This window comes from Corvus kubaryi, unplaced genomic scaffold (assembly GCF_017639235.1).
Source record: "Corvus kubaryi isolate FWS band 111438036 unplaced genomic scaffold, C.kubaryi_AGA036_p1.0 split1-37296, whole genome shotgun sequence".
Classification (NCBI taxonomy): domain Eukaryota; kingdom Metazoa; phylum Chordata; class Aves; order Passeriformes; family Corvidae; genus Corvus; species Corvus kubaryi.
The window spans coordinates 20,441,249-20,457,890 of NW_024582075.1; the positions used below are offsets into that span (position 1 = coordinate 20,441,249).

Sequence of the window (16,642 nt, forward strand, 5' to 3'; positions counted from 1 at the left end):
AGACTTTTGAAAAAGTACTGGTTCAACATGTGTACCACCTGTAAGAAATCCATTTTTATTCAGTACCCTAAGATGATCGTCCTTTAATTCTGATGATTTTCACAGATGACAAAGCCATTCTCTTTCAAGAGCTACTTGCCCTGTTCACTCTCCTAATGTAGCAATATAAGGCTCACTGAATTTCCATCTGTAAATTCCATGTTCAACTCTAGAGGTGCAAACTCTAGTTCAGTCATTCATTTCATGTTCTGATCCCTGAGGCAGAAGAATGAATTGCCTCAATGAAATACTGTAGCAGCTGAGATTTAATTTCTCATTATAAAGAAGAGCACAGAATATAGGCACAGAATCCTTACTGGCATAAATTTTGTTTAAGATATTGGGGCTGTACTGATTTATTCCCACTGAGAATGTCTCAAAGGCTTTACTCTTTCACATGTATTTTAACTTTCTTCTGTTTTCTCTTCTAGGGCAACAGGCTTTGGCTTTTTGAATGCACTATGCAAAGCTGCAGCTGTACTTGGAAACCTAATATTCGGTTCCCTTGTTGGTATCACCAAAGCAATCCCTATTCTCCTTGCTTCTACTGTTCTAGTATGTGGAGGTCTGGTAGGACTTCGGCTTCCTGATACAAGAACCCAGGTGTTGATGTAACTGGAAAAAACATTTACTATTTATTTCCTTCTTTGTACAAATGTCAACTCTCCTGACTGATGGTGCAAAGGCTTCAGATTCTCAACACACGGTAGAGTGCTCAAATGTCAGAAATCAAACTCAAAAATTATTTTGGAGTAGCAGAGATTTAACAACCTCTGTATGAAAGTTTTAAATTTCACTTTTGTTTGCTTGCGTACCTTGCTATTCAAACCCATTTCACTTCAAAGTGCAAAGCTACCTCTTTAAAATAGTTTTGGTGACACATCCAGGAAGGTAAAAACCATACTGATTATTAGATATTTAAAATGCAAGAAGTCAGATTATTTCAAAAACACATGCTAGATTTGGCCATGGCAAAATTGTGAGCTTTTGTAACACTACAGACATGAAAGTCAATTACTTATCGGTATTGGTGCAGGGAATGTTAATGTATCAATGCATGCAGCATTTATCAGGAAACTCTACTGACTGCATCAGTACTGGGAACAGTGACCTTCTGCAGCTGTGCTTAGGTGGTAAAAACTAGTGGCAATGACTCTTTCTTGGGAAACATTTTTAGGCAGATTCAATCTAAGTAAAGATTACCAACCACACCCCATACTGGCTGAGGAGAAGGCAACAGCTACTGCAGGGAATTTAAAAGTCCATAAGGGTATGCAGTAGAGAGAATAACAAAATTAACATTTTCACTTTTTGCTGCTGATCCTCCAGAAAAAATTTTTTTTATTCTCACTTGTGGCATCTGGAATATTTTTTCCATCGAAAACAGTGAATTTGTCTCATTCCGGGAGTGAATGAATGCAAATTGTTTTGCTGTTGTAAGTCTGATAAAGGAAAAATCAGGCCATTGAACTATATGATAACTAAGATACTTTCAGAGGTTTATTTGGAATTTACATATGTAAACACCTTAGTTTTTTTCATAGTTTCTACAGTTCTTAATATAACCATTTTCTCAGCTAATTTTTAATAGCTCCAGAGATGTCTGACCACTTAATATTTTCAAATATCTCTTTGAAAGGCCATTAAGAAATAAGCCATAGCAAGGCTGCAGGGGAATGGTAATGTTTTTATTGGACCAAGTGCATAGATTAAGAGCAAATGGTAGTAAATACATTCCTTCTATGCTGTGGACAGTTCTGATTACTGTGAAGTTCCCCATCAGTTCTAATGCTATGCAAAAGGTTATGGGATCAGCATTAAAAATTTAATACAGATACAGTTATAAAATTATTTTTATAAGAAAAGAGGCAGATCCTCTGGTGACAGAAACTGGCATTGCTTTCAGTGAAGCTAAGACAACTTGTATCAGCTGATGAACTATCTGCAGTTTCAAGTGTCAAATAACAAATTTGCTATAAAATATACGGAAAAGTTTATGCAGTATTTTTCTTCTAATTATGTCTGACAGCATTTAGTAGGTAGATGAACCATTTCCAAGGAACCAAGCTTTCAGATAAGGTCATAGTTTAGTAAGCTAGGGTTTTTTTCATTAGTCCTTCTCTTGCTCTTAGACATGAACTTAGATCTGGGTAGCAATATCTGGCACTGCATTCTTTATCAGTCATCATCTTTATCATATTAATAGAGTCAGTAAAAGTCTACATAAGATCACTCAACACATTTATAGTTCACTGTTTAATCTATTGATTCTGGAAGTGATATTTTCAGTTACTAGCAAATGCCTCTGCTACACATTGTAGCACAAAAAAAAATTAGCCCAAGATATTGTTTTCTGCTATGAAATGAGAAAAGTGTCAGAATTAAAAGAGCAGGAGTATGGAAAACTAGGGGGCATTATTTTGATGTTGATAATTTAAATATGCTATAGTAAGGAAGTGTGTTTATTTTGGAATGTTAAGATCAAGATATGAGAGATGAAATATTTTATGTTTAAATCTGACGTAGACATGTCTCTTAAATTTCTAAACTATGCTAATAAATGAGAAAGAATTATTTTTTTCACAAAGTTCTAGGTTAAGAACAAAATTCTGGCCCTAGTTTTGCATCTGTGGCTTTTGTCCACTAGTCATAGCCTTAATATTATTTTAAGGCTGTTTCTTGCAATTAGTATTATATTTGAGCCCTGTTTCTCTGTGCCGCTCCTTAGTACCACATGTTTAACTCCTTGCATGTACTGCACAACTTTTTTTGAAATCTGAAGCCTCTGTACATATTTGGAGTCAACATCAACAACAATGGTAAAATATTGCTTTGTGTTGCTATGCACTGTCCTCTTGCAGTAGTATGTTCTGTCCATCTCTGCATGTAATTCCCATAACACTCAGATACAGCACTTCATAGCATCTGACCAGCTTGAAGGAAATTGGTCACAGAAAAATAAGATTCAGCTTTTGAGGGCTATGATTCAAGTTTAACACTCTAAAATCTCATGACATGTAAAACTATGTTGATTTCAATGTTGGTTTTATTGCAAATCCTGACTATGTCATAAGTCTGTGATTAAGTCTGGATGAAATGGAATATAACAACAGGAATTAATAGAGATTTTTAAGAATGGGACTACAGGGATATTGCATGGTCCAGAATTAAAATGATCTAAGGTAGAAAAAAGAAAAAGGAATAATGGATAGGAATTGGATGAATAAGTAAATGAAAGAGATGAACAAAGAGAAAACCCAAGAACAATTCCAACATATGAAACAAAATTTTAAATCAGAATTTCCCTGGATGGTGAGCTAGTTGGCTCAACAGATTTGAGCTAGTGTGCAGGCCAGCATCAAAGTTGATGGAATAATCAATAGTTTTTGCTTGAGCGCAATAAAATTTATCTCATAAAGACAAAAAAGTGAATGCAATTTCATGCTATGAGTAACTTGGTAAGATAGGTGAAATACACAGACTGGAACAGAAATCTGTAGGGATCTGGACACAAATGTTACTCACATAGCAAGCAAAATAATTTGGTCTTCAGCAAATCTGTCTTTTCTCGCAGCCTCCAAAGCAATCACAGGTAATAAGTACTGGACGGAAGGACCTGCACTTCCTTTCTATGTCTATTAACTTATATGTCACACAAAGAATCGCTTAATGGCCTGGTTAGATTCCTAATACATCAGAGAGAAACAAACTTGATAGCATTTGTGTATCACCGTTATAAAACATACGTAATCAAAACTGCTTATTTGTCTGTTTTGGTCACAGAACTGACTGACTACTAACTAGAAATTCCTGTCAGTTTAAACTGAAGTAGGATATAATGTCTAGGAATTTTCTATGCAGCTGAAAAGCTCATCCCAACAGCAGCAATGTCAAAAAGTACAATGGCCCCTGAAAACATAGAAGAGTCACAGCATTTAGAATGCTGTTAACCATGACGGTCAACAATTTTGAAATCTGGAAACTATCCACAAAAGAGACCACATTTTCATTTTTGGCAAGGAAATTTTATTTGAATTAGTTTTACTCCTTACAGGTTGTCTAATAGTAGAACTTGACTTAGCAGACTCTAAAGTCTTGAAAACATCTTATTTATCCTGTTAGCATGTTTTAACCAGATTGGTTATACCCCTGCTAGCACCCTGTTGCTTGGAAGCATGTGCTACAACCTTTGGCAACCATTGTACTGGTTGTTGAGTACAGGCTCCTAGAGAGGGAACTAGGAATAGGTGCTCACGGTGGAGTGCTGAACAGGATTGATAATGAATGACGTACTGGGAAACCTTCTCCCTCTATGCTTGATTTTAACCAGTTCCCTTACAGAGTTGTGTACTACAAAAGTTGGGTACCACTAAAAAAGTTAGCCCTCCTTCCTGATGGCTCCAGTAGTCTCCTCCTTTATCATCATGGGGATATGGGTCAAAGTTAAGGTTGCTAACTCAAGCTCTGCTTGCTTTCTCTTCCTACCATTCCATTCATTCCATCCCAAATTACTTTTCTTACTAGGGAACAAACCTAAAAGAAAGTCAAACCTCCAAAACTCTCTCACCTTGCTTCTGACTTCCCAGTAACATTCAGTAAAAAGTTTTTTTGCATATCTTTTGCAATTTGGTTATAACTTTTTAAAACAATATGGAAAGCAACTTTAGAAGTCCTTCTGTGAATCTCACCTTTTGAGACAGCCAGACTCCACACTTCCCTATATAACAAGAAGGCTGGCCTAATACAAGGAGATTAGGTCTCCTCTCAGAATGGCCCCTATTGGCCTCCTGATGAGAGTACAGATTTGAGGGAGTCTTCTTGTCTGTGCACCTAGCTCAGCTCCATTTGGAAGAAATTATATTCTGTATTCTTTTTTTTTCTTTTTTCTACCACTGTGGAGCCTTATCTTTGTGATGTGCCTCCTCTTGAGGCATAACTGTGGATACCAATTCTCAGCAAAGTAATATAGTCCTCAGTCCCTCAGATGGACAGCCTCTATGTGCTAGGTTTTAACTCTCTTCCCCATTTTGAGTTTTAAATTAATCTTCATTAGCCAGAGAAAGATGTTTACATCCAGTTGCACCTCTCTACCTAAACAAGATGGTATCACACTAATACAACCTACAAGCCATGTTTCCTGTTTAATAACCTGGAAATGCAATTGAAATTTCAATCACAATGTTAAAAAATGAATCCTTGCACTCAGGGGGTCAAAGACACAAGAAGTGAAAACAGAAATGCTCCACTTCCTCTGGTGTTTTGAAAGAAAACACATGTTCAGTAATCATATTCCAGAAGAAAACACATCTGAGAGACTGCTTTTCTGTATTTCCTGCCTCCTTGTTCATTAAACTTACTGTAAAATATTAGGTATTTTCCTGCATTAGTACTTTCAAATGCTGCTAGTTGAGCAAACACAGCATGAAAATACAGACTTTTGCTTGCTCTTTGAAGGTAAGACAAGGATCAGGTGAAGATGTGGAATTAGATGAGACATGTTAGCCAGAAAATCTGGAACTCAGTTCAAAAGCTGAATTAAATGGAAAGCATCAATTTATAATGCTACTTTCAGATCTCCCTTACCTTCATTTAACCTCACCCAGTCTACAACCAATCCATGTGCTGCTATCAGCCTCATTTGCTTTCTTCTAATAATTTCAATAAGTGTTGCAAAATATATTTGGATTCACTATCACAATCTGCATTTTTATATTTTTGTAGAGGTAAATTTCCTATTTCTTCCTGCAAAGGAAGGATCCTTCAATAGTCCCACTCTAGATGTATAAGATTGTTACATAGAGCTTCATCAACATTTAGGACCTTTTTTTAACGCAGTGACTTAGCATGTCAAAAGCAGAAAAACGATCAATTGGGCATGATCGATATACTTTTCTTATTAAATATTTTGTTGAATTATCTACAAAGATGCTGGCCTGTAATATGGAGTTCTGGGCCTTTGAATACATCCTGTGCAACTCAAAATGAACAAAGCAGTAATTTTCAGCAGTCTCCTCCCACAACATACACGAGTTACATTTAATAGGACCAAAACACTTAGGGAAAAGTACAGTGCTTTCTAGGGTAAACAATCTATTCTCTTGGACAAAGGTCTAGAACACATCGCTCGCTTCGGACCAGTACACAGTCTGATAACCAAAGGTTGGAGATTACTTAACAACAAAATTATTTGGGTGAGGATGATCTGACACAAAGGTATTGTTCTTTCCACCCAGGGTATTCATGAATGTACACTCTAATGCCACATAACCAAGATGATTTGTAGAGACCTTGCCCCTACTCTGGCCATCAACACATCTGAGTTGTAGCCAGACACATCAGTCCACAAGTGAGAGAGAAAGTGAGAGAGAAAAAGAGCTGGCAGGCACTTTCAGCACTCTCTGCACAGCTAGCCACCTAAGCTCATTTCGCTTGGATCCTAAGGATCTGGTTTTTTGCTTAGCTTTCTACTTTCTAATTTTGGACATCTACCACTTGCCATTCAGTTTTCACCAGCAGTCATGACCAAGCAAGCTGAAACTCCTTAATGCTAAAGGGCAGCACTCACACCTCATTGCAAGCACAGTACTCTGCAAGAGTCCAGTGTCGTGTGTTGTTCCAGTTTCATTTGTTGTCAAGAGATAAAGTTGTCAGCTAGCATTTCTCTTGTACAATTCTGCATGTATTTTTATCTATAAGACATGCCTTCTATCCTCTTAATGTCTGCCTTGTATGATCATATGTATGCCCATCCCCCACTGGTTATGTGATAAAAATAATTTGTGAATCTTACTTAGATCTGTCTTACACAGTTAAAAGGTGATCCTTCAAAAGAAGAAGGTTGGGAAAAATAATGAAGTGGAATCAAATTAAATGAAAACTATGAAGAGGAATAACTCAAGATGTAGGCTTCAAGTATTGTATTTTTTCAGATGTTTTCTTCAAATCCTAGCCTGAAGCTATATAATATTGTATATTGTAAAGAACTATTACACAGTTAGAAGTGAACACATATGCAGACATATGTGGGTGAGTATACACACATATGTACACACTCACCTCTCTATAACACAGGTAGATGTTAAATTTACAAAACATGTTCTCATCTCTTTCTCTGTGACAGTATTACTGTCTTCATTGTGCATTATGCTTTGAACACAAGTAACATCCTGCTCCATTCCTTGTGCAGAAACCTTCATTTATTCATGTGCAAAATTGTTGGGATGCCAAGAGTCATCTCAACTGGCCGTTAGCTTCCAGTCATTGGAAGGGGATTCCTAAAATTGTCTGAAAAATGAGCTTTGACTTAGCTGTTGCCTTTCTCCGCCTGCCCACCCCACCCTCCTGCCCCATCACACTGTGCCAAACAGCAAAGCAGCACATCATGCAAAGGCACTGGTGTTCTAGTGACTAGGAGACACAGCACTCTCAGATACATAAACTCCTAAAGCTATGAATTTTGTCTTATTCAACCAAAAGGCCTTCAAAATGGTCCATGGGGATATCAACATGCTAACTTCTGTGTAATGTATGAGAAAATGTCTGTGATTTTCTGTATTGTATGTTTTTTCATTGTTTCTGCATATATGGCTGCTGTTGTTCTAGTGATGTGGTTAAAGAATTATTTGCTACTGTTCTTATGAGCAATTTTTGACCAGCCTGAAACAGAGCCATTGCCAGGGTGTTTTACAATTAATGACTAACACCCATGAAGATCTTCTACAGTAATTAGTGTCATATAAAGACATGGATACTATAAATCAAGCGAATCCAGGGTGAAAATATCAGCATATACCCATAGACCAGTGACAGTGGAAAGAGCTCTTCCAAAAGCTCTGGCATCTGCTACATTTCTTCTTTGCTCTTTGCCGGATGTTCACTCTTTGCAGTATTCTTCCTCTGGTAGGGGACATGCATTCATGCTACAGAAGTAAGAAAGCAGAAGAAAGGGCGTATTCCTTCCACAGGAAGGAATGTATATTTGCTATAGGAAAGCCAGCTCTATAATAAGATTAAAACAAACAAACTGACCAACCCAAGCAGCTTGCTATTCTTTTTTTATCCCCAGGTCTTCTATGAGTCGATAAACTAAATACCACTGCATACCAAACCTGTGGGAGGAGACTAAGAAAGGGTAGCAAAGCTTACATGATAGTTCTTTTGGAAACGAGGAGATCTTTCCAGGGGGAAAACATACTCAGTGAGTGAAACCATAGCATATAGTTTCCAATTGTGATCACCAACAGGCAGTTTTAAGTAGAAAATTGTTATTCAGGTCTATAGTAGCAGTATATAATGCTACCTTTTATATGGAAATGTGTAAAAATTGGTTAAAACCAATAGCTTGGAAGAAAAAGGAGAAAATTTGAAAAGCTACTTAAGAAACACGACCTCCCATCATCTCTTTTTTACAAACCTTTTAGTGCTTTTCTGTTTCTTCCTGCTACCAATCCATCCTGATATTGTGACTGACTTCTTCAGTGCCTCACTAACAAAATGAAAGGTTTTATTGATATTTGCAACAAAAATTGAGAGCAGGCATGAAATTAGCACTGTAGGAAAGCTAGCTCATATATAAGAATTTTTAAAATGCCCCAAGCTGCTAGTGTCTGCCTGCATTTACTGTCCTCCAAGTGGTTTAGGATCTTACGAAGTGTTACATGAAAGAAGCTTTGTGTGTGTAAACTGATCCCTGTTTAAATCAGTGAAGCTTTTTTTTAGGATCAGGACCCCAGCTTTGTCTTTCAAAAATATGAAGTCTGTGACTGTGTATACTGCCATGTTGGAATTGCTATTGTGAGAGAAATGTGTTCTTTCAGCCCTTTTTTTAACATGAATAATTTTAGCCTGGCTTTTCTTATGCATGTAATGTTTTGCAAACATTAAAAGGATTTTATAGCAATGCTGCAAGCCAACTGAATCAACTGGCAGCTTATTTTAATCTTTTTCTATAGGGTATTGTATTAAAAACCCCAATTAAGCCTTTTGGAAAAATGCTGTATTACGTTCAGCTGCACAACACTGTGACAACCAAATTGTATCTCATATTTGGCATCAAACATATGTAGGAATCTACTGTATAAAATTAGATGGCTGTTTAAGTGGGCAGTTTCCATTGCAGTGTAATGACATGTGCAGAAGTCAAGTATCAAGGATGAGGTACAGGAAGTAGAGCTCTTGGCCCTCTCTGCAACTTACTGGTATTGTAAGGTTACTGATTTTCTTAAAAACTTATTAGGTTTTTGCTTTCACTGCAATTTATTGGCATTGTCAGGTTACTGATCTTAAAAACCTGACAGCATTTTCTAATGCTAAGCAACAGAAGGAAAACATGTATTCCTTCCTAGTTTTTTGTGGTTATTTTCTGTTCCCAGTTTTTACTTCTAAACTTTCACTCAAATTTCCAACTGCTCTGGGCCAACTGGGCATACAATTTTTCAAACAGTCTTCAGTGTACAAACATACAGGTATGTTAGTGGGCATATGTTGTCAATAAAATCATAACCATTTCTGACAATCTCCATTTCTCAATGCAAGGTAACATGTACATATTGTATATACGGGTAACAAGCTACTTTAAAGTTGAACTGCCATCTGAACATGGGAAATTGACTTCAGATCTGCTAATCTGCATCAAGATCTTGGCAATGGTCCTGACCTCTCTGTTTCTTTCTTTCTTTGTTTCCTTTACTGCTGTGTGCGCCTGGAAAGCAGGTTACAGTCATCACTATTGTATATATGTGTTTGCATGTGTGTGCCTTGATAAATTCTCTTTTTTTGGAGCTCTGAATTTTTCATTTCAAGTCCAGCTGGTACAATTGTGAACTCATTTTTCCAGTATCCTCCTCTGTGTCAAATTGCCAGCTTCCAAAATGTTTGACCAAGTGTTTTGATTAAGTTCTCTGAGGAAAGCTGTCTGTATATTTGTGAAAGGGCATGCTCTGTGTGGGATGACTGTGTACAGTATAAATCTATAAAATGTGGAAGTGTTTATAAATTTATCTGCAAAATATTTATCATCTGTGTAACAAATGCAAAGTTATTTAGTGTACATCAGATTAATAAATGGGGATGATTTTTTGCTCTGCTGTATTAAAATAAAGATATGTTCTCTGCAATGAATACATACCAGGTGTGATGATAGCCAGAATACTATTATTCTTTATTCACATGATACTACACTACCCACTATACAAAAAAACAGTTGTTTTACCTTTGTTAGTTATTTTACAAAGGTTCTCTATGCAACTCATCTTTAGTGCCTGTAATAGAAGTTGAACATGTAGTAAAAGTAAACATGGAACAAGTTAATAAAGTTAAATAGGTTTAAATGACTGTAAAAAAAAGTAGAGTAAAAGTTACTATGGTTGTAAGAGGCAAAGTTCTTTAGTTAACCATCTGGGATTCATATTTTTGTGGTACTTAACTAGACAAAATAGACACCTGGCCTTTCAGGACATAACTGCATTGTAGGAGTACATTATCAACCAAAGGGTCTAGTCTAACTCTATGTGAAAAACATACTGCTGCAAAATATAATGATCCAGAAATCTGAAAGGCCAGGGGAAATTTATACGATAAACTATGATAAACTAAGTATAAGTATATAAATAATATAATAAGTAAATATAAACTAAGATAAACTAAGTAAGAACTTAGTATTCACAGGAAAAAACCCACCACCAACAACAAAACCAAACAAACACATACAAACAAAAAAATTTCCCAAACCACCACACACACAACCAAAACCAGCCCAGAAACCCCAGAACCTGAAGCAGAACTGTAACAATGTTCAGTTCATTGCATTTGTGCTTTTGGGACATCCAAAAAGCATCAACAGATCAAATGTGGTAGCTTTAAAATAACAAAAATTGCAGAGTTATTTATATTCTGACATTTCCATGGATAAATTGGAAACAGATTTCCAAATATAGGTTATTTTAAACAGATGATGGACTAAACAAAACACATGAGTCTTCAGCTGTGTCATCAACAGGGAAAAGTTAAGCTACATGTGAATTGAAACATTTTTCAGCTCATGCAAGAGTACTGCCTGCAAAACCCAGTTACAAAGGACATGTATGATTTTGTGACTGTCCTTCAGCAACTAGGTCTTTTTGTGGTACAGTATGGAAGATAACTTTCTGTGTTTATCAAGTACAACCAATGGAAGTACCAATTCATATTTTAAGCCTCCTTAGATGTACATCTTCATCTACCTGCATTTGCAGGGTACACTGCTGTCATTCTTTAGTGGAGATTTGACTTCTAGTCTCATTTTGGGAAGAAATACTGCTCTTACCTTCTGCAGTTTTACACAGAAGATAAGACAACAATCCAAGAAGGGAGTGTGGGCCAAGATTAGAAGATATGCTTCACAGCTAACTTTCAGAAACAGCACATGCGCTCTAGAAAACCTTCAGTAGCAGGGAATCTTGCGTTGGAGGACATCACCCTGCAAAGAAAGGAGGATACTTCACTTGTAGGACAGTATTCCTCCAAATGAATTTTGGAAGCATACATATGTATCCTTACATATCCATATATATACTTCTGGCTGACAAAGCTATGCTATCAAAATGGTGACACTTAATTCACAGCACTCTGTTTGTGTGTGTCCATTTACCTATTGTGTGAGATTAGTGCATAGACACCAAGGATGCAAATGTAAAAATGTGAGGCATTTTGTGGTATCCAGCCTGGTATGTCCCTGAGAACAAATATTAAAATAGATGATAGTCCTCCATATGCCTTGCTTTCCACTAGGATGCCAGCTAGGCTATGATTTGTATTTTATCCATAGCAATTGTAAAGTTACACAGGTTATATATTATGTGAGATCAGTATCTAACCCAAACTGCTCCCCATCCAATTTAGTCATATCTGGAACTTTTTAGTAGCACTTTACCCTGGCAACAGAGATAAGAAATATTGGCTGAAAGTTCTTCATAAACTGTCCTAAAAATATTAAGCTGAACTGGAAGTCCTACCATTCTGTACAGTTTCTGGTGTCACCATATGTAAACTTTCACAGTATACAAGTTAATGCACTCTTTCTGCAGATGCATTTCACACCATGTTACTTGTGGCTCTCAGAGTGAACCTCACCGATCTGATTAGGTCTTCAGCAACGATTTTGCATTACTATAGCAAACTAAAGTTGTATGTACTTAATATCTTAGGAAGAAAAAATGCCTGACTGAACTACATTTGGAAATGTGTACACTATTCAATCCAGGCAATGTTTCCAGCTGTGAAAATAGAAAGACAAACCAGTGTCGGCCTTATCAGTTCTTGAGTAAGTTCCACTATCCTTCAGAAAAGCCAGACTGTGGCACTTCTAGTCACAGAATGACAAATTGTCAAAGTATTCCTCAAACACACTGTTATGGGCTGAAAAAGTAGGTACTTAAGAATCCTGAGCTGCAAGAATGAAGTGTGAAATGCCCACTGTAAAACCTTAAAATGTTGATTGGATATCCAGATAATTTAGCTGAATTCTGACCAAATACAATCTAGGCTACAGATCTGATATTTATTCTCCCCCAGGAAAATAGCACTTTAATTTAAAAGGTTTCATGATAATGCAGAATTCAATTATTGCAGAACAACAGTTTTTTTCCCAATAATTACAGTAGACCTGAATTGGGAATTTCACAACAGCTTGTTCATAATGCATTCAATTGTATTCTGTGACCGCACAGACTGTAGACCACGTAACCCCACGACTTTCAGGGTGTTCCTGACTATAAATAAAAACATCCTTTGCTTTGCAGTTAGACTGGACTTTACAGAGAGTAGGGATGAGAAATCAGATAAAACTAAGAGTAATCCACCTTCTCAAGAGTTCTGGAAGTGAGGCCAATAGTGGGCTCTTGTATTTGCTGCATCATTTGTCTTTGGCTGGCTGTCCTTGCATACAGTCCCCAATGACTCCCTTGCAAACTCCAAGTTCTGCCTACCATGAGCATTGCAGCATTGGTGTTAGAACCAGACTATCTAAAAGGCATTCCACCTGGTATGTAGGATTACATACCAGTTAGGGCCTTTTTCCCAGGTTTATTTCCCATCCAACAGGTCTGGACCCTTTATGAACTGTTGTCTATGAATACGTTTCCCCATCCCTCCTACTCAGTTACAGCTACAGAAATAACTGGTTTTATAGTGTTATATGAAAAGTAAGTTCAGGCTGCTCGAGAGTAATTGCCCATCAGCCCAAGTCTCAGTATACAGGAGAAGTTTGACTTTGGCCCTTTAGTCTTTAGCTAAAATCAGAGGGTTTAAAATTTAAGTTAAAAAAAAATGTGGTCACAGCTGTTAGTAAAGATGTTGACATAGAGCAAAGGAACACTAAGATGTTGATGTGCTTTTGAGTTAGAGTAATACTGGTATTACACTGTTAATGTGAACTCTAACTCCATGTCTTTGGTAGGGCTGCCATACTGTGTTTTGTGATATATAGGATATTAACTATTGAAGACATATGAAGGGGTATGGGGTCAAATGGAGCCCAGTTCCCAGGGTAAAACTCTGGACTTTGCATGCCAAATGCATACCAGAACTATTGACTGATCATAAACCAAAAGAAAAAACAGATGGGTGAGAGCACACATCTGTTTAAGAAGTCATCTGCAATTAAATATGTTACTTTGCATTGTTATTGTTACACGAATATTGAAACCAAGGAAAACTACCTGTTCTCGGTGACACAGGATCTTTCTTCTGTGAAAGCATTAACACTGACCGTGTCTGGGGAGCATATTATACTGTCAGTAAACTAGTTATGGAAAATAACCTGGTCCACAGTGAAACAGTGCAATTGCCAAACTGACCTACAGGTGGAGCAGAAAAAATAACAAATGAGATCAACAGGAAAGACCTTATTAGTAAAGCTCCCAGAGTTCCAGCTGTTACTGCTCAGCAGCAGGCAGATCCTTCCCTCGCCCAGGCACCGCACACATTGTGATATGGGTAAGCAGTGTCCTTACCCAGGGATTAGTTCATCTCTGACGTGTTTTGGTGGAACAAGTCTTGAGTGGAGGCAGCTTTGGAGCTCTCTGCAGTAGTGCTGCCATAACCCAAGGAGCCAGCACCAGGATACCAGTGCTCCTGAACACAAATATGCTGCTAATTAATTTTTCACTGCTTATTTTTCACATGCACATTTTAATGCTACAGCTACAACTGATGTGAAATCTGGTTATCTGAGGAATACCTGTTTTCCTTTCAAGATATTTCCAGGGGTGTAATTCAAACTGAAGCCATTTTGATCTAAATAAGAGGAGGCTGCTGACACTTTTCCCTGTGAAGGGTCCTGGATGCTGGGATTAGCTCTCCTGGTCGTGCCTCCTGGAGCCTGAATTTGTCAGTCTTTTAGACATGTTCTTCATTTTTTTACACTAATGTGAATAATGAGGAGCTTTCCAAAGGCTGGAGCTGTGCCAGTGGAAAAGTGATGGAAATAAGAAGACCAGAATTAGTCTAGTGGAAATCCATGGGAGTTTTGCCTGAGCTTTATCTGTGGGGCAACTGTTGGCAGGCAAGAAATAGTTGTAGGGTTGCCTTAGCTGTCACTCAGTATGCTGTAAATGCAAAGCTCCTAATGCTGTGCCTCGAGAGTAATAAATAAATAAAACATTAATGAGTGAATAATGCATAGACTTTTAGTGGAGTGGAAACATTCCTAAGCACATGCAATCACAAAGAAGCACACAGATGCTGTGTTAAAAACCGAAAAAATGCCACTCCAAAACCCATAAAAATCCCTCCCCCAAAAGAAACACTGCCACAGGCAGACCACTTACAGCTTGTGGATAATGTGAGGAAACAATCAAGATTTTACCTTTGCTACATCCAGCTCAATAAAGAATACTTTTTTCCTGAATCTGTGAGCTGCAGCCGGCCACAGATGTTCCCTGCTTTCAAACACTTCTGAATTCTTTTTTATGGTTATTCATTATGTCTAGACAAGGAGGGTCACTCCACTCCGAAGTACTCTGTTAAATGAATAAATATTTATTCCAACAGGCAAATGGAGAAAGGTCTTTTCTGGCAGGGTGCTGGCAGAAAGATTCCCACCTCTGTCTTGCTAAACTCATGCCACTTTTGCAGGAACCAGGGCATTTGTCCAAGACATTTTGAACAAATACTCCTTTTTTAAAAAACCTGTTCAAGCAGAGAAACTGGTTTCTTAGGTACCTTGACAGACAAGATTTAACAAAGTCTTGCCCAGATGGGGAAAGCGGAGGGAGCCTCACCTGATAGGACAGGGCATATAAAAGTATACCTTCAAAATGCACCTTAAGTAATGTTAGATGCATGACATTTAAGCAATTAGAAGTAGACACAACAAGCTATGGTATCACCTGATATTTCCACTCCGCTAGTACTTCTCACTTTCAGCACAGGACACATCACTCCAGCCTCTTTTACACTTAAGCAGCTTTTTGGGAGCTGAGTTGGCTTCTGAAAAAGAAAACCACAGCTTTTGAGCAGCAACAAGGAACATTAAGTCAGCTTAGTCCCATGACTGAGGTAATGGTGTGACCCTACAGACAGATCTGTGAGCCCAACCATGTCAGCAAGAGCGGTGTTTCTCCAGTTTGTAATGTGCAATCTGGGTCCTGGGAAGAGTCACTGAAGAATCACAGTATTGCTTTCTCCAATATGTCAGTGTTTGAAATAAAAATTCTTGGATTTACTACTAAATTGGAAATCATGAGGTTTTTCTGACAAAAATGCTAGAGGATATACAGCTATTCGTATTTCCAGGACTGTATTTGCTAGTTTTCCCTCAAAACACAAGGTCTTTTTAAAAAGGCTATTTTCCTCAGAACAATTGAAGTGTGGGTGCTTAAGCACCTTCTTACTTTGGCAGCTGGAGCTTTAAGGCAAATAACATGAGATTTACAAATGGCAGAAAGAAGAGAGATTTCTGTCACTGAAGTAATTTCTCTAACCATTTTCTTTTTCAAGTGTCAGTGCTATACAAATACACCCTTTTACACACATCTAATGTAACACTATCCTTTAACGTGCATTTTAATACACCTAGTTTCTTTCTCTATAAGTTTCGTTGAAGTTACTCTTATATTTGTTTCTCCTCCATCCCACAAACTGTTTCTTTTGCTTTTAAAACTGAGTTTTCAATTTTATTAAATAACAATATAATTTGGTTTCTTTTATTTATATTGATGCCAAATAGAGCTCCGTTAGGCATATTTCCAACTACCTTGTCTCACTCTAGCAATCGTCACAAAATCTGAACCTCTAAACATTGAAGTTTGGTGTTTAGTGTTGCCCCCAACCATATGACAGGACAGTTCAGAATTTAAAATCACTTCCTCAGTGGCAAGGAAGCATTGCTGCTGAGAGAGCAAGGCACTTCAGCTCTTTTGTTACAGATCTGCATTTAATCTGCCATTCATTTTGCCATGATATTTTGAATTTGTAAAATCTCACATTTCTTTAGGATCCTTTGACTGACATATCTCCAGTCCAGCTTGAGCTTAATATACCTTCTTAATTAAGGTTTCTGCTGTGACCATAGGCCCTCACTTATTGAAAAGGAAGAGCTCAGAAGAAAATGATGGAAGCGAGGGCT

General features: G+C 37.5%; 1 protein-coding gene across 1 annotated transcript in view; it reads left to right on the top strand.

Moving 5' to 3' along the window:
- SV2C (synaptic vesicle glycoprotein 2C) overlaps positions 1–10,162 on the top strand; it is a 113,151-nt gene extending 102,989 nt beyond the window's left edge. The window contains exon 13 of the mRNA XM_042012816.1: positions 471–10,162. Within this exon, the coding sequence (XP_041868750.1) occupies positions 471–654 (184 nt within the window). The 3' untranslated portion in view covers positions 655–10,162. The remainder of the gene's footprint in view (positions 1–470) is intronic.
- Positions 10,163–16,642: the final 6,480 nt, after the last annotated feature.